The sequence below is a fragment of the Trichechus manatus genome, unplaced genomic scaffold (assembly GCF_000243295.1).
Source record: "Trichechus manatus latirostris isolate Lorelei unplaced genomic scaffold, TriManLat1.0 scaffold00081, whole genome shotgun sequence".
In the NCBI taxonomy this organism is placed as follows: Eukaryota; Metazoa; Chordata; class Mammalia; order Sirenia; family Trichechidae; genus Trichechus; species Trichechus manatus.
In genome coordinates, this window is record NW_004444017.1 from 8,777,356 (window position 1) to 8,796,151 (window position 18,796).

Here is an 18,796-nt window from a genome sequence, read left to right on the forward strand (position 1 = left end):
ATAATATAATATAATAGACATAGGATAATATAGTATACCAGAAAATGACCCATCAGTCCCATATTTCTCCTACCAGTGGACAGTGAGAAATAGCATCCTTTGAAGGGTGCAGCCTCCTTCAACAACCAGGCTTTCTACTAAATTCCACTCAGCCTCAGCCTGAGGCATGAGCTGGGAAGTCCCTGAAATTTCCCCCAGGGCATGGGAGTGAAAGGCTTCTGTTCACTCTTAGGAGAACTCTGGGGGGTTTCTCTCCACCCAAAGGCGGCGTCTCCCACAGGCAGCATGCCTCACTCTTGCAGCTCATTTGTTTCCCTCCTCCACTGTTGCTTCCGTTTTGTCACAGCAATTCTAGTTTCCTCTGTGGGGTGTACTGTGTGCAGTGTGATACTGTTTGCACGTAAACATTTGGTTACCTGTGGGAACCTCCTATAAACTTTTCTTAACGCATGGAAACAGTGGTGGTGTAGTGGTTAAGAGCTACGGCTGCTAACCAAAAGGTCGGCAGTTCAAATCCACCAGGCGGTACTTGGAAACCCTTTGGGGCAGTTCTACTCTGTTCTATAGGTTCGCTATGAGTTGGAATTGACTCAGTGGCAAAGGGTTTGGTTTTCTGGTTAATGGTTGGCTTTAGAAGAGATGGGAGGCGTGCTGTAATAATGTGATACCTTGAAAATGAAACTCCCCAGATCCGTTATCTTCAGCTAGAATCATGGAGGAAGAAGGGTAGAATTAAGAGGGTCTTTGAGAGTCCCTGGGTGGCACAGTTAAGTGCTTGGTTGCTAACCACAAGGTTGGAGGTTTGAATCCACCCAGAGGTGCCTCAGAAGAAAGACCTAGTGATCTACTTCTGGAAATAAAAAAATTAGCCATTAAAACCTCCATGGAGCACAGTTCTACTCCGACACACATGGGGTCACCATGAGTCAGAACTGACTCGATGACAACTGGTTGTTTTTTTTGGGGGGAGGTTTGGCATGACCACGTGTTATGTGTTTACAATTAAACCATGCGCTTATTACCTTACTAATCCACGTGCTTCATGTAGGCCCAAATTCAGATTAGAAATTGAGATCTACAACATGATGTGCATTAAAAAATATTGCCATCAAATGCATAGAGACGAAAGTTTATTTGTGGCTACCAGGGGTTGGAGGGAGGGAGGGATGGGAAGTTATTGCATAAGGGGTACTGAGTTTCTGTTTGGAGGGATGAAAAACTTTTGGAAATGGGTAGTGGTGATGGTTGCACACTGTGGTGAATGTAATTCATGTCACTGAATCGTACACACAAAAATGGTTGAAGTGGCAAATTTAAAAATGGTTAAAATGTCAAATTTCATGTTATATGTATTTTACTACAAACCAAACCAAAAAACCAAACCTGTTTGCTGTCAAGTTGATTCTGACTCATAGTGACCCTGTAGGACAGAGTAGAACCGCCCCATAGGATTTCCAAGGAGCGGCTGGTGGATTCCAACTGCCTACCTTTTGGTTAGCAGCATAGCTCTTAACCACTGTGCCACCAGGGCTCCATTTTACCACAACAAAATTTAAAAAACAAACAAAAATCACCAGCTACCCACCATGCCCACCCAACCACCACTCCCATCAAAAATACTTGTATTACATCTGCTAGGCCCTACCTGCACAAAGCGAATTTAAGAGAGATTATTCTTGGTTTCTGGAGAAGTTTTTAATTCATAATCAGAGATTATTAATGTAGACAGATATGATGATCACCCAAACACCCCTCAATCACAGAACTGTGAGGAACTGGAAAAACTGAATTAAAAAAGGCAACTAGACACCAAGGAGTGATTCAGTTGGAGCTTGGCTGGTGAGGTCACATTTGACTCTTGCTAGAGAAAAGCAAGGATGCTATCACTGATGGCATGAGTTGCAGAAATTGAGACAGAGGGGGAGGAGCCAGGATGTGAAACCCTCCTGGTTCCTAGCCAGGCACCATGGACACCCAATGGTGCCAGGTGGAACTTCTGATTCTCTGTATCTTTTGCACCTTGGTATCATCTGTTCTTCTATCCATTTGCTTCTTCCGTTCAGTCTCTCTCTCCTCATTTCTCTCTCTCTCTTTTTAAATAATATTTTATTATGTTTTTGGTGAAAGTTTACACAGCAGATTAGGTTCTCATTCAACACTTTTTACACAAATTGTTCAGTGACATTAGTTACAGTCTTCACAATGCATGAACATTCTCATTATTCCTGTTCTGGTTGTTCCCTTTCCAATAATCTAGTCTCCCTGCCCCCTTACCTTTTCTTTGTTTTAAAGTAATTGTTGACTGTCTGAAAGAGAAAGTGGCCCATATGGGGATCGAACCCCTGACCTTGGCATTGTTAGCTCCATGCTGTTACCAACTGAGCTAACCAGCCAGCTTTTCCCTCTGCATGTCTTAACAATGTGCAGTTAATTCAGAACCTGAGGCTGGCACAGTGCATTCCCTTCATTTATGCCAAGACCTCGGTTCATCTCACGTGTGATGCTCAAGATACTGAACTCAGATATGTGCAGGCACCGCAGCATGAACTCCCCATCAGAGTCTGAGTATGCACGCCCCAGGATGTTTCATTAGCAGCGGTCTTGGATTAGCACTAATTGAGCAGAGACAGTCTACTGAGGAATAACATGTTAAAACCTCCCTCCTTCATGTCCTGGGTGATGGAACAACTTGGAGCCAAAGTCATAAGGTGGGAATGTGGAATGAAGTGGATGCATGTTACTGCATCCTATTCCAGTTCTGGGGTGGCTTCTCATTTTTTGGTCCCTTTGCCATTATTGGAAACCCTGGTGGCACAGTGGTTAAGTGCTACAGCTGTTCACCAGAAGGCTGGCAGTTCGAATCCACCAGGTGCTCCTTGGAAACTCTATAGGGCAGTTCTACTCCATCCTATAGGGTCACTATGAGTAGGAATCAACTCGACGGCAGTGGGTTTGGTTTTTTGGGTTTTTTTGGTTGCCATTATCACCAAAGGGAAAAAGTTGTTTGTGTTTTGTCCCCTGGGGGTGATCCTACTGTCCTCCCACTCTTATCCACCTCTCTACCATTCCTCCCCAGTTCAGCCTGCAGCTCCTCCCACCCCGACCATTCCTACAGGGGAGAAGGTGTCCTTTCAGGAGCTCTTTGCAGTAGAAGTATGCCACTGGTTGAGTTTCATGTGACTTGAGTTTCATGTGACTTGTTGACACTCCAGTGGAAGGCTCCCTTTCAGGAGCTCTTTGCAGTAGAAGTATGTCACTGGTTGAGTTCCATGTGACTTGTTGACACTCCTGTGGAAGGCTCTTGGTACTCCCAGCTCTGGGTTGCCTGGGAGAAACACAGCGCAGTAGTATCCTCTGTCTTTCCACCCTGGGGCCCGTTTCCTCTCCCCTTGCCTTTGCCTTTACTTTGATCCTCCATGGATCTGCCCCCTCATGCGCTTCTGCTCGTATTCCTTTTTTTCCCCCTATTACTTGCTATACTTACCCTGGGCCTATATGAAATTCTCTAGTTTGTCCCCATTTCCTTAAGATCAGAGTCCCTGGGTGGTGCAAATGGTTAACATACTTGCTGCTAACTGAATTATTGGTGGTTCGAGTCTACCCAGAGCCTTCTTAGGAAAAAAGGTCTGGTGATCTACTTTTGAAAAAACAGTCACTGAAAACCCTATGGGGCACAGTTCTATTCTGACATACATGGAGTCACCATGAGTCTGAACTGTCTTGACCACAACTGGTTTGGTTTTCCTTAAAATCAGTCCATTCAGTACCACACAAACAACTTCTGTGGGATTCCATTTCTTTTTTAAAATCTTTAAAACCATGCTTGAACTTGAATTCAGATGACTCCAGGAGTTTCCAGAGATTCATAGTCACCTTTTGAGGATCTTCTTTTAACCCCAAGGTGATCTTGTCTTGGATTCTGTTGGCTTTATACTGGGAGATTGATTAGAGATGTTTGTTGGAACAGTTTGCTAAATGGACATCCCAATTTTGTCTCCTTTACTTTCTAAAGGGGCCCTAGTGGCACAGTGGTTAAGAGCTATGGCTGGTAACCAAAAGTTGGCAGTTCAAATCCACCAGCTGCTCCTTGGAAACCCTATGGGGCAGTTCTACTCTGTCCTATAGGGCCGCTATGAGTTGGAATCGATTTGACTGCAATGGATTTGATTTTTTTTTTACTTTCTAAAGCCTGAATGACTTAACCAGTATCTCAATCAAGTAATCAGCCAATAACTTCCTATAGAGTGGCTTACCCATATCCTTTTTAGTCACTCAACTAATGACTACCTACCATTTGTTAATTCATTTAGGAGATAGTCCTTGAACACCTACCATTTGCTAGGCACTTACTAGGCACCTGGGAATACACAGGTGAGCAAGATAGACATAGCTCCTATTCTTATGAGTTTATAGCTTGCTGTCTAGCGAGTGAAGAATGAGGGGCAATATATAATTCAGGGCAGTGTGAAATTATAGAGAACTCTAAAAGCTGACTGAGGAATTTAGACTTGTTTTGATAGGAAATTACTAATACTACAGTATTAGTAGCTGACTCAGCCCCCAACTCATGGCAGCCCCAAACATTGCCCAGTCCTGTGCCATCCCCATGATTGGTTGCAGATCAGACCATTGTGATCCATTGGGTTTTCATTGGCTTATTTTCAAAAGTAGATCGCCAGGTCTTTTCTCCTGGTCTGTCTTAGTCTGGAAGCTCTGCTGAAACCTGTTCAGCATCATAGCAACATGCAAGCCTCCACTGACAGATGGGTGATGGCTGTGCATGAGATGTCTTGGCCGAGAATTGAACCCGGGTCTCCTGCATGGAAGGTGAGAATTCTACCATCAAACCACCACCGCCCCTTGGTAAAGGACTAGTAGGTAGGAATTCTGTGGTTCTCTAGGTATGTTAGATAAGCTTAGGAGGTACCAAGCAAAGTAGGAGGGTTCACGTAGGGAAATTAGGGGGTATATGAAACCAGATTGTGGAGGCACCTAGAATTGTGGCTAAGGAGGTTGTACTTTTTTTTTTCTGAAAGCATGAAACAAGTGTGAATGCACATAGTGTCTTAGAACGATTGCCTTTGTGGCAGCAGTATGCAGAATAGATTAGGAGAGAGACCAGAGACAGGTAGACTGGTTTAGGTAGTTATTGCAGAATTCCACATGAAAGGTGATAGGGTCGTGTGTGCAGCAGGAATGGGAAGGAGGGGGTAAACACGAGAGTCATTTCCAGGAAGGATCCATAGGCCATGCTTAGATGCTGGGGTGAGGCGGAAGGCATTTTGCATCTCAGTGACTGAGACTGTCAACTGGATTATAGACAGAGCTGTGAGTGTAGGGATCATGCCGTTTTATCACTGTATCTCTTGCACCAGATACATCTGTGCAGTCAGTCAGTATTTCAGCAACTAGATAAATGGTGGTACTATTGACAGAAATGGAGGAGTTGTAAGAAACAGTCTGAACATGTGGGGCATTCCAAGGTGAGATGTCCAATAGGCGATAAGCGAGGTAACCTAGAGTTGCAATTCAGTTCAGTTTATCAAGAATTTATGAGCTGGGTGCTACAGAAGGAATAAAGATGAGTGAGATACCCTGATGGCTATGCAAAGAGGTCTAAGAAAAATATGCAAAATACCATGATATGAGGCAGAAAATGTTAAATGTTAAGAAAAAAAATGGTTACAAAGTGTTATGAGGACTCAGGAAAAAAAAGAGAAATCTCATCTGGTTGAAGGGGCTAGTCCAGAGATTATCAGGATAGTCTCCTTTGAGGAGCTGGCATTTTGATGGAGGAAGTCAGGGGGCCTTGATCCAGGCATGAACAAGGACACAGCGGTGGGGCATGTCTGGGCAGCACCAGTTCACCTGGTTTAGCTCCATTGTGCAGACTTTTTAGGAGACTCAATATAAAGTGGAAGAAGAACTGACAGGGTTGTTGTTGCTTTGTGCCTTCAAGTCGATTCTGACTCATAGTGACCCTGTATGACAGAGTAGAACTGCAGCCGAGTGCTTAACCGTTGCACCACAAGGGCTCCCTCAACTGACAAGGACTAGAATGAAAATAAGATTCTGGTGGGAGGGTCCTTCCCCTGAGAAATGAACATCCATTGCCCTTGGGCCCCAGGGCATCCTCTTTCCTGGCAGCCGATGGGATCAGGAGCTCCCAGTCTGCTATTCAGAAGGGCCCATTGCTGAGACTTCCAGCTGAGACATTCTTTGGTGAAAGAACAGGAAGCCCACCTTTTGCTTGTGGTTTCTTTCTTTAACCCCTATACCTCAGGCCCAGCCCACCCTGCTTGACTCTAGGAACTGTGGAGAGAGGCAATGAAAGCTCACACTATACCTAAGATAATCCAGGGCAGGCTTTACAGGAACTTTCCTTAAAAAAGCAAGCAAATAGCTCTTTCTTTAAGGCCACAGGAGCTTCAGGGAGAACAGGGATGGGAAGGAGAGGAGTGAATGAAGTCATTTCACAATATTTATTTGCATATATTATAGAAGACATTTCAAACATATTAACCATGAGAAACAGAACGCTACTGTATTCTGAGTACATCCTGTATCCCTCAGAAACAAAATGTGCAAACATCTCAAATGCAGACATGGATACAGATTTTAGACTGTGGAAGTAGAAATACTACTATATATTGCTCAAACCCAAAAAAAAAACCACCACCCCAGTGCCGTCAAGTCGATTCCTACTAGGAATGTATATTTATGGCCATGGATGAGAGAAAAATAGCTATGTTTCGTGGTTTAGAAGATACTCATTGTCTCTCTCAAGCTTTGAGGCTGTCATTGATGGGTAAACTAAGAGGCCAGGAACACATTATTTATTAAATGTTAATGTCGCATATTGTGGTTGAAGCCTGGCTCCACAGTAGCATGCAAAATTAGTCCTCAGATCACCTGAGCTTGTGGGCTGGAGCCTGACATGACTGAGAGGAGCCTTAAAGTGCTGACTGACTGGAGGGGGTTTGTTTCAGAGCATATTAAGTACTTTTCCATATACAGTTGAGAATTTCTCTCGTGAACAGATGACATACATTTAGTAAGTACATCAGGTGGTTGCTGTGTGCTGTTGAGTCTATTCAAACTCCTAGCAACCCTATAGGACAGAGCAGAACTGCTCCATAGGGTTTCCTACGCTGTAATCTTTACAGGAGCAAATCGCCAGGTCTTCTCTCTTGCAGAGCAGCTGGTGGGTTCCAACCGCCAACCTTTTGGTTAGCAGCTAAGCACTTAACCATTGCAGCGCCAGGACTCCATACATCAGGTACACTTTCAATTACAGGTAGCTCCTGACTTACAATGGGGTTCCATTCCAATGACTCAGTCATAAGGTGGTTCTGATGTAAATCAAATTCCTTTTTTTTTTTTAGTTTTCTCTATTACTCTTTTTTATTATCAGTATCTTTATAAATCCCATCTTTTGTCTTTGGGACTTAGAAACATTATATATACAAACTTACAGATATGATGACATCAGCAAATTATACACTGCAACATTGTACGTAGTACATACTAATGATGATAAGATGTACAAAAAAAAAACATTGGTTGTTTAAGTGCAGTCCGACGTAACTGGAATATGTCGTAAGTCGGGGACTACCTATAATTACTAATTCACCTATTCATTCAAAAATGTTCATTAAGTACTTAGAGTGACAGCAGTATCTGATACTTGTTGAACATTTGCTATGGGCCAGGCACATATTAAGAAGATTTACATAGATCATCTTATTTAATCCTCCTGACAACCCTGTAACGTAGGCATTTTTGTTCTACCCATTTTATAGATAGGAAACTGAGGCATAGAGCAGTTAGGTAACTTGCCCGAGGTTACATAGCTAGGAAATAGTGGTTCTGAAATTGAAAGCCTGGCAGAGCCCATGCTTAACCGTTAATCCTTAACTGTTAAATCAGGTGGCCTCATACACTTGAGAAATTGCCTTGGACTAGAACAAATCTGACACTTACTCAAAACATGTATTTATCCTAGTAACCTCATTGGTCATTCAATATGTAGGAAATGCTGTGGAACCAAAGATTTAAATAACATTGTATAGTTTACCTTTCAGCAGCTTTACAGTTTGAGAACCTTTGAATGTTTGTCTCTGTTCTGCTGAACAGAGCAGACCTTTTCTCAATTGAGATTTAAGCCAAATGCTCTTGATAATTAATGAAGCTGCTGAGGCCAATTCTAGGAAGAAAAATAACACTTTAGCATTCTGAAATGTTGGTGCCTTTGCTGTGGTTCTTCTTATACAAAGCACTTTACTGACATCACAAAACCACTGAGGGCTCCTTCCAGTCACCAGAGGTGCAAAACCACACTGGTCCAGGGAGCTTTCCTCCGCTGAGAATAAAAGCCATGCAGATTTACCAGCTGGGGCGGGTCGTTTCTTCTGCTCTCTAGCTGCCTTGCAGGCCAGGACTCCTGCTGTGTGTGCAAGCAAATGCAGTCCTTGGTACTCTCATGGGAAATCCAGACTTTTGGCTGTATACCCAATCTGACAAGAAAGTTGTTTTTTTTTTTTTTTTTAAACCATTGCCAGGGAGATGAATTCTCTTCAACCTCATATCCGGAGTGAAATCTGGAAACGCCAGCTAGGAGCTTCTGAGGAAGCTGTTGCAGGGTATTTCAACAGCAGATCCTAAAGTATTAAAGGGCCACTGATGATAGGGAAAGTGAAGCGTGGGAGGCCTTTAAAATCTGTGTGTGCGCATGTGCAACCGAAGTAATGAATGTTTGCTGTAGAAAAAAAAGAAAATATAGATAAGAACATTAAAATGGCCACCAAACACATGAAACGATGCTCAGTATCATTAGCCATCTCAGAGATGCAAATCAAAACCACAATGAGATACCATTTCACTCCCACTAGAATGGCTAAGATATAAAAAAAAAAAACAATGTTGGCAAGGATGTGGGGAAATTGGAACCCTTACTCTCATTGCTGGTGGGAATGCAAAATGGTACAGCCATTGTGGAAAATAGTGTGGTGGTTCCTCAAAAAGCTAAAATAGAACTACCATATGACTCATCAATTCCACTCCTAGGTATATACCCAAAAGACTTGAAAGCAGAGACTAAAACAGAGACTTGTACACAATGTTCATTGCAGCACTATTCACAATAGCCAAAAGGTGTAAACAACCTAACTGCCCATCAGCAGATGAATGGGTAAACAAAATGTGGTACATACATATGATGGAATACTATTCATCCAGTAGTGGAAATGAAGTCTTGATACATGCTACAATATGGATGGAGCTGAAAGGCATTTGCTGGGTGAAATAAGTCAATCACAAAAGGACAAATATTGTATGATCTCACTTATATAAAAAGACAAAAAAAGGCAAATGTATAGAGAACAAAGTTTATTATGGTCACCGGGGCGGGAGGGAGCGGGGAAGGAGGGTTAACGGTGATGGAAATACTGCGTTGATTAAGGGTAGGATTGCACAACCCATTATTATAATTGCTGTCAGTAAGCTGTACACCTGTAAAAAGTTGAACTGGCAAAAGTTTTGTGATAGATGTATTTACAACAAATGAGAAAAAAAAAAAAAAAGAAAGTAGTTGCTGAGGTTGTTTATGTCATGGGATTTGGTTTCTTGGTTTTGAGGTTTAGGGTCATGGTTTCATAGGATATCCCAGTTAACTGGCCTAATAACATGTTTAGTGCTTCTTTTCTACCTCCTAGTTCAATGTGTAGTGCCTGGGGTATTAAAAGCTTGCAAGCAGCCATCCAAGGCACAACAATTGGTCTCTACTTGCCTGAAGCTACAGAGGAAGAAGGAGAGTCAGGAATAGGAGGAGGATATGGAATGTGTGGCTAATTGCCTCCATGAACAATTTCCTCCTTTGCCCTGAGACCAGAAGAACTGGATGATGCCGGGGTACCTTACTGAACATTTCAATCAAAGATTCTATAGAATAATCCTATCAAAAGGGGAAAAATGCAAAACAGAATTTTAAATTATCATGGAGTTCAGACTTCCTGGAGCCATGGCAGCTGGAGGAACCCCTGAAACTGCTACCTTGAGATAATTTTTAAATCTTGAACCAAAAATATCCGCTGAAGTCTTCTTAAAACCAAACAATAGCTTAACTACTAAAAAAATGTCTGCCTTCAGCATTATGCTCTTTTAAAACTACCTAAATGGGATCAAATTGACAACAGCAACTTGAGAAAGATTAGATAGTGTCATGGTTTGAATTATGTCCCCCTAAAAATGTGTGTATCATTTTGGCTAGGCCATGATTCCTGGTACTGTGTGATTTTCCTGTATGTAAACCTGCCTCTAAGATGTTAATGAGGGAGGATGGGTGGCAATTGTGTTAGTAAGGCAGGACCTGATCTACAAGACTGGATTGTGTCCTGAGCCAATCTCTTGAGATATAAAAGACAGAAGTGAGCAGTGAGACAGGGGACCTCATACCATCAAGAAAGCAGTGCCAGGAGCAGAGCGCGTCCTTTGGACCGGAGTCCCTGCGCCGAGAAGCTCCTAGTCTAGGGGAACACTGATGAGAAGGCCGAGAGAGAGAAAGCCTTCCCCTGGAGCTGACACCCTGAATTTGGACTTTCAGCCTACTTTACTGTAAGGAAATAAATTTGTCTTTGTTAAAGCCATCCACTTGTGGTATTTCTGTTGTAGCAGCACTAGATGACTAAGACAGATAGGAACCTTAGGGGGCAGTGAATTTATGTTAATGGGGGAGGAATAACTCAGAAAAGGATGAGAACGGTTACACAACTCAAAGAATGTAATCAATATCACTGAATTGTACATGTATAAACTTTTGGGGGAAAAAATATATAGATAAGAAAAAATAAAGCCCAACCATGGGATCCTGTTTGGCTTGGACACTGAATCCTTTTTTTTAATCTGGAGGGGGAGCAACTTGAAGAAACCATCCTGGCAAACGTTGCTCCAACCTTGAGTTTTCCACTAGAATGATTAGGGATGGTAACTTGTCAGTACCGCTCTCCTTTACAAAACTGCTAACAGAATTAGCATTTAAGAAAAGTAAAACTAAACTGGGCCCAGGCTTGCAGGAATAAAGTTATCAGATGTTCCTAAGATGGCAAGGCTTGTTTTCTTGGCCCATCACTAGCACACCTAACCACTTTGCTGCTGTTGATCATGGAGGGGGCCAAGGGATACCTACATCAAGCATTGTCTATTTGCTTTCTTTCCCAGACACCAAATGGATTGCTTTTGACCCCGAGTCCACTGCTATCCAGCATACATTTCTGGAGCAGTCTTAGTCCAGTTGCTCCGCTGAGTCCTGCCAGGCTGCAAGGGCCAAACACGCTGTTCCAGGTGAGCATTTGGACATGCACCCTTTTAAATAAAGAACTTCTAAGGATTATTTACCCTGATAAATCCTGCAAAGTAACAGTGAGCCCTGTCTTATATTTGGCTAAAATATTAAGTTTCCAAAGGAAGTTCACTTTAATGGGGTTTGCACACCCTTTAAGGGCAGAAATTTTCATTGAGGCAGAAATGCCTTACTCATGTCAGGTAAATGGAACCATTACCTAGTTCTTGAAGGGTTTTGGATACTTCCATTGACTATGAAAACTGTAAATTAAGGAAAAGGCAAAACTTTAAACATTATTTTTTATAAAAGACTTTAAAATATTAACATCACTTGAAATAAATTGAAAAAAAAAGTGAATGATTTCTTCATACTGTGACAAAAAAGTATCTGCATAAGTCCATGAGTCATATTCAAGTGCTCCTTGTTCCATAAACCGGGAGCATCTAGGATATTTCGTTAAAAATAATTCAGACTCAGCTGCTTTATCTTGCAGAGCTCCCTGTGCTAGGTGAGCACATTCATTATGCATTCACACACTAGGATCTTGCAGTAGCATCACCTGCTACCATATGGAAATCACTATTTCCTCTTTGGAACCCAAAGATTGTTACTCACTGACTAAGATGCTACTGTCGGAGTATTTGAGTGTCGGTGGAAAGGATCCTAGGGACAGGAATGAAGCAGGATAAATTGCAAACTCCTTAGCCCTTCACCATCCAGTCTCTAGCCTTGTCTCTTCCACCCTGCATACCACACCCCGCAGTGTGGCTCACCACAAGTCAGCTGAAGTTCTTTTGTTCCTGCTGTGTCTAGCACTCACCATTTGATATTGTTATTGTCTGTTCATCTGGCAATCTCTCCCCCACTGGACTGTGGATCCCAAGAGACCAGAACTGCATCTTAGTCAATGTAGTTTCCCCAGTGTCTAGCACATTTCTTGGCACATTAAGTGATGCTCAGTAGTTACTGTTGATGATTAAATGATGCCTAAGAATTCCCAGAGATGTCTAAGAAAGGTAAGTGTTAAAAAGATCAGCTCTCCATGCTTTTCTGAGCTGGTCACTTTGCTTGTCAAGGTTAGTATTTGCTGAGTACCAACTCTGTGCTAGGAGCTCAGCATGCTGGGATTTAGGGTCTCCTTGGAAGAAGGGTGGAGGTAAAGAGGTTTTGATTACTATCTTGCTTCTCTAGTTTCCTAGTGAGGTTGGGGTAGGGTGTCATGATGTGACTATATCCCTGAAGTGATTAGGTTTCTTTCTCTTACCTGGCCCATGTTTTCATCACAAGAAATTGAGCTGTGGTCATGAATAGCCAACAGGTTGATTCTTAACCGTTTTGTCTCAGGCAGGGAAACCAAAACTAGAAACAGACAGCAAAAAGCAGTGAGCAAATGTAGTATTGAGAAAGTTTTGGATTAGGAATACTTATCTTTTGGTGGAGAGCTAAAAGGCTGCATTTCCTGAAAGTCTCACCATTGAAGCAGTATTCTAGTATTGGTCCCTAAGTGGCGCAAATGGTTGAGCGCTGGACTAGTAACTGTAAAGGTTGGCAGTTCAAACCCACCTAGAGGTGCCTTGAAAGTAAGGTCTGGCGATCCACTTCTGAACTATCAGCCTTGCGGTCCTATGAAGCGGTTCTACCCTGCAAACACGGGGTCACCATGAATCAGAATTGATTCGATGGCAGCTAACAACAGCAGGTAGAGCAGGAAGGAGTTGTGTGTGGCAACAGTAAGCTCCATGGGGGTAAGGACTGCAATACCAACTCTAATCCTAGAATCTAACACAGGGCATGATGGATAGTAGGGGTTCAGTAGATATTTGAATAATGAATGGCCTCTCATTTCGCTCCTTTCTGGGAATTCTGCCATCTGATTGGTGGAGGGCTTGATGAGATTTGAGTGCTATCAGTTGGGAGTTTTTTGGGTCCCCTTCCCTTAAATATTAACCTTTTCCAGAGTATGAGTTGAGGATTCGTCCCAGAAGTAACAATGGTTCATGTCCACAGTGATTCCAAATATTATCAGAATCTTCTGGAGACCAACAGTTCTCAAAGTTACTGTGCAGTAGAATCACCTGGAGGGTATGTTAAAGTACAGATGGCTGGGCTCCCCTCCCCCCAAGTTTCAGAATGTTGTATTTAATTTGACAAATTCAGAAGGTCTGAGATGGGGCCTGATAGTAGCATTTCCTTTAGGTTTTTAGTGACTTTTATTCAGACTTGAGGAATAAGCAGGTACTGAAAAGTAGGATGAGGCAAAGATTAATAAGTGATTAAAAAAAACTGTCTAGGCACTACACACATAACAGTTACTAAAATAACTTGAAAATTGCAAAAATATATTTACTTGTTCTACAAATATTTATTGTACTTCTAACATGTGCCAACTTCTAGAGTTTGATATTTAATGTTTGAGTGAAGTTTAATATTTAACTTGTCTGGACTAAATATGAATTAAGCTGGAAGACAGCCCAGGAGATCATTATGATGCATATCATACTAGACAATGAAAATCTAATTGTGAGTAGTCATGTACTAAAAGAAGGCCTTGAATTATTCTTGTTCAGTTGGGAGTATCATTGATAGATTTGTTTTCAGATCTGAAACTTGCTATCAAAGCATATAATTTTATCCTACTGTTTATCATCTTAATCACAAATAATTTTATTGTTCTATTGATGACTGATCTAATAAGTTTGACATTATTTATCAGTTTAATTAGAAAGAACACTTTCTCAGCTTCAAAATAAAGGTATTCTTGATCTTTCATCTTAATCTTTCAAGATGAAAACATTCCTCACTTTTAACAGTTACTCAGAAACATCTTTGTAGTATTCTGGAAAACGGATGGCAAATTTCAAAATTAGAAATAACTGACTCGTGAAGAATCAATATCTATAGTTTTCAAAATTAATTTTTTTCTCAACATTTAAGGCAAGTCAGCATTCTAAGTAGCTTGGAACATCTTTTTCTATAGTATTAGAACACGCTTTAGTGACATATAAAATACATATTTTTTCTAGTAGCCTATCCATATAAAGCAATTAGGGACATTTTCTGGGCCTTATCCTGTTTGCTGCATGTAATCTTGGTCTTGCTGTCACCTTCTATCTAATTACACATTCTGTAAAATAGACTGGCAACTGGCCTCCATCAGAGGGGTGATGGGAGAACTTATCTACTCTGGTCTGTCTAGGAATGTGAAGAACCAAATTCTTCCCAATGGAATTGCAGTAATTATTTTAAACTCTTTCATCCTCTACAGTTCCCAACACTGCTGAATGGCCACATGCCAGTGCCAATCCCCAGTCTGGACAGAGCTGCTTCTCCAGTACTGCTTTCTTCCAGCTCTCAGAAATCCTGATGATGTCCAGCCGCAATTAAGGACTCATCAATGGAAGAAACAAATTTTTCCCCATGGACTAGTTTACCTGTGTCATGAGAAGGACATTGTGAAACCCTCTGTTAATATGGTTTGCACTTTTCATAACATGGATAGTCTAGATTTATGTTAGCATTTTTAAAACTGTTTTTTATATTCAAGTATATATGAAAATCTGTTTTGCATTAAATGAATTTTAATTTTTTTTTTTTTAATATCCTCTTAGCTCTTAAGTGTTGAACACTGTTGACAGTGAAGAACTTTCTTAATGGGTTTCAGTGTGACTAATAAGGATGTGAAGCTTGTTTTCCCTTTAATTCTGCATATGCTGAACTGTGCTTACAGACACTATAACCAGCTGTGCCTTCCTTCGCAGTTTTATGTAAATGATTTATATATTTTTTAGTATTAAGAGAATGTTTGAAAGACAAAAAATTAGTATCAAACAACTCTCTAGTAGAATTTCATTATTTTTCAAAAGTAGGCAATATGAAAGCATATTCATATTACTTTTTCTTTTGTGCTTTCAATTGTATAAGAATTGCCTTAGAACCTCTTTTGGACTGAAATCCAGTAAATGTAATGTCCAAGTGATGTTTTTATAAGAACAAACTAAGCCATATTTAGACAATAAACATTCATAAAAGTAAATGTTCTAAAGTGCATTTTTTTCAAAACTGAATTTTGAAAGGCTAGCCTCCCAGCTGTTTACAGCATCTTTTATACTCCTCCTAAACAAAAACTTGAGATGGAAAAGCTACATCAAGTTCACTCTATCCATGCTCCTAGACTTTACTTGGTTAACGTGTTCTTATTTTAAATAACCAGCCCACGTGCCCCCAGGTTTCCATAAAGAATCACATCCCTTTCATATATTTACTGTGTCAATAAAGGGGTTAGGTTTTCTCTAAACCCCTGGAACCATGATTAACATTTAAAGAGCTAATGCTTTAGAAGAGGCTCCAGACTGGTGATGAATACAAGCAAGCAAGAAACAGTTCTGTAACACTGACCACCAATTTCGTAACACTGACTACCTCCAGGTGTACAGGTATAGCCTTGCTTGTGGAAACTGAGAGGTAGGACACTTTGCTGTATGTATTTATTACTAAATTTATGGTGGAGATGAAGGAAACCTGATAAAAGAAAAAGAAAATTCTTTAGGAACCTCATCATTGTGGAAATGAACTGGCTGATTATGTAACAATTTGTAACACTGTGCAGTAAATTCTTCTGTGTAGTGTAGTTTACAGCATTGATAATAGAAACATATTTTCTCTTCCTTCAAAAAATCAGCAGGTACCACTCTATAGAAGAACCGTTCTGTACTCAAAGTAGGAAAGTTCTAACACAAGATAAGAGAACTGGAAAGTGCCCAGTGCTTTAAATTCAAGATTAAACCAACCAGTTGCCATTGAGTTGACTCTGACTCATGGAAACCCCATGTGTGTCAGAGTAGAACAATGCTCCATTGAATTTTCAAAGTCTGATTTTTCAGAAGTAGATCGGTGGGCTTTTCTTCCGAGGCACTTCTGGGTAGAATCAAAGTTCCAACCTTTCAGTTAGCAGCTGAGTGTGTTAACCATCTGTACCAATTAGGGATTCTTAAATTCAAGATTAGGTTAAGTATAATCCTTAACTACAGGTAGTAGAAACCAATGTGAAATGTGGCTAAACAATTAATTGAATTTTCACACTAAAATTTTGTTATAATACTTGCAAAGTTTGATATTTTCAATTGGAAGTGGGCATCTGTGGGGGGGGGGCTATGTGACCTTCACTGAGGGTAAAAATCCAAACACTCTAATATGCGTCTTTGACTATAAAGTAATGGGGCTGGTTCCAACATTCACAGACACTACTATCACCCTCCTCATAGGCTCAGGGTAATTCTGTACTAAAATGAAAGGAGCTGGTCCAAAACCAAACCAAACCCATTGCCATCGAGTTGATTGACTCATAGGAGCTGGTCCAGGGAACTGATATTCAGCAAACATAAAATATTAGAGCTGGAAGGGGCCTTCGAGAATACTTCCCACCACCTGTTTACAGATGAGGACAGGTACACAGGAGAAGCGGCCACACAGTTAATTGAAAATAGAACAAGGATTGGTGCTCAGTCTAGTTCTGTTTCTGATGCCTAGCTATAATTAAGATTGGCCCAGAACAGTACATTAGGTAGAAAAACCAGAGCAAGATACAGGATTAAAAAAAAATCTTTTTATCAGATAAAAGAACATATCTTAAAATGTAAGATTCTTTTACAGAAGCCAGAAAGTTAATGCCTAAAAATCTCATCCAAAAATATTTTCAGTATAATTTTTAAATGTAAATGCTGACTGGAAATATTCAAAAGACTATAAATCTGATTCTTGTTTTTTCTTTCTCCAAATACTGATTAAGTGTATACTCTAGATATATTAGAAATGGAAAAAATACCATTTTTGATGGATAAAAAAATTCACTATAACCTACACAGAGAACTGGAGCTATTGAATTATAACCCGGACAGCTTTACCCTATTCTTTTTTTTTTTAAATAGAAGTCTTTTAGTCAGAAAATAGGTTCCAAAGAATATATTAAATAACTTTGTTTTTCTTTTTACATGTCTACTTGATCAGTGTTAAACTGCTATGGCTAAAGTATTATAAAACTATAATCTGAACGTTGGTCTCTTTGTACACATCTTTTCTATGACTGCAAATCTTCATTCACTTTCATATATGTATCATTTTTATTGTTGTATTATTTTTGTTCAATAAATACTTTGTGATAAAAGGCTTAAGGAAACTAGTGGCCTGGTTTATTTCCATTTACTCGGGATGACCAAAATTCACTTTTCCATATGGGGTACAAGTTGGAAAATGAGTCTTGTCATCTAGCCTTAAATATGGCACATCAAAATATTTTTTTAATCTTAAGTTTTATCAGTCACTCTATATTGAGATGGGGGCAGTGAAAAGGAAGGGAAAAACCAAATTACCATTTACTCTTTTAGCCACTTTGTTGATAACAGGAAAATAGGATCGGCTAGACTTGGTGACAAAGGTTATTGTTCCTCCTGGTCTCACCAACTCCAGGCTGACCTGGCTGTGGTTTTCATGGATGAGCTCAATGCTATCTCCATCTTGAGTCTGATATAGGGAGATGTGTGTGTGTGTGTATGAGGGAGGAGAGGAGCAGGGAGAAATAGTGTATTAATGGAGGTCCTGAAACAAAATACTAAGTGTCAGAATTCCTGTGTCAAAAGATCACGGGACAACTCAGAGCAGCATATGGTACACTTGCAGGTAGCAGTAGGTACTTAGAGAAGAAACATTTGAGAACCAACTAATTTCCAGGTTATAATTTTGAACATGGGGAATGGAAACCTGGTCCCTGTTCTCAAAATCTAAGATGACCTTTTTGTACAAAAGAGTTCAACTAAACTAGTTTCATACAATGTCCTTTTATGCTTCAGTATTCACAGGCATCTCTCCCCCAGGCCTACACTCCCTTTGGTTATCTGGTATGGTATAGCCCTGCCTTCAATACTGGCACTGAAGAATACACAACATCTGACTACCCATTCCCAGATGAGTCAGGCCTCTGAAATCCATTTTTATTCACTATTTCATCACTAAACCCAAAACTCATTGCCATCAAGTCGATGCTGACTCACAGCAACCCTACAGAAGAGAGCAGAATTGCCACACAGGGTTCCCAAGTCTATAAATCTTTATGGAAACAGACTGCCACATCAAACTCCCGGCTGGTGGGTTTGAACTGCAGACTTTTTGGTTAGCAGCCGAGCGCTTAACCAGTGTGCCACCAGGACTCCTCAAACACTAGGTGACATAATTTTAGTTAATAATAGCAACCATTTAAAAAACTGCTTATTATATGTGAGACATTGTTCTATGTATATTACATGCATTATTTTATTCAGCCCTCCCAACAACTGTCTTTCAGTTTGTTGTACTGTGGTGCCTTGTGTGTTGCTGTGATGCTGGAAGCTATGCCACTGGTATTTCAAACATCAGCAGGGTCACCCATGGTGGATAGGTATCACCTGAACTAGACTGACTAGGAAGAAG

At 40.6% G+C, this 18,796-nt stretch overlaps 1 protein-coding gene across 4 annotated transcripts in view; it reads left to right on the forward strand.

Moving 5' to 3' along the window:
* ELK3 (ETS transcription factor ELK3) overlaps positions 1 to 17,505 on the forward strand; it is an 86,776-nt gene extending 69,271 nt beyond the window's left edge. For 2 of the 4 annotated variants that reach the window (XM_023735731.1, XM_023735733.1), the window contains one exon: positions 11,215 to 17,505. In XM_023735731.1, the coding sequence (XP_023591499.1) occupies positions 11,215 to 11,559 (345 nt within the window). In that variant the 3' untranslated portion in view covers positions 11,560 to 17,505. The remainder of the gene's footprint in view (positions 1 to 11,214) is intronic. The other 2 variants (XM_004381243.2, XM_023735732.1) reach the window with 2 other exon arrangements.
* Positions 17,506 to 18,796: the final 1,291 nt, after the last annotated feature.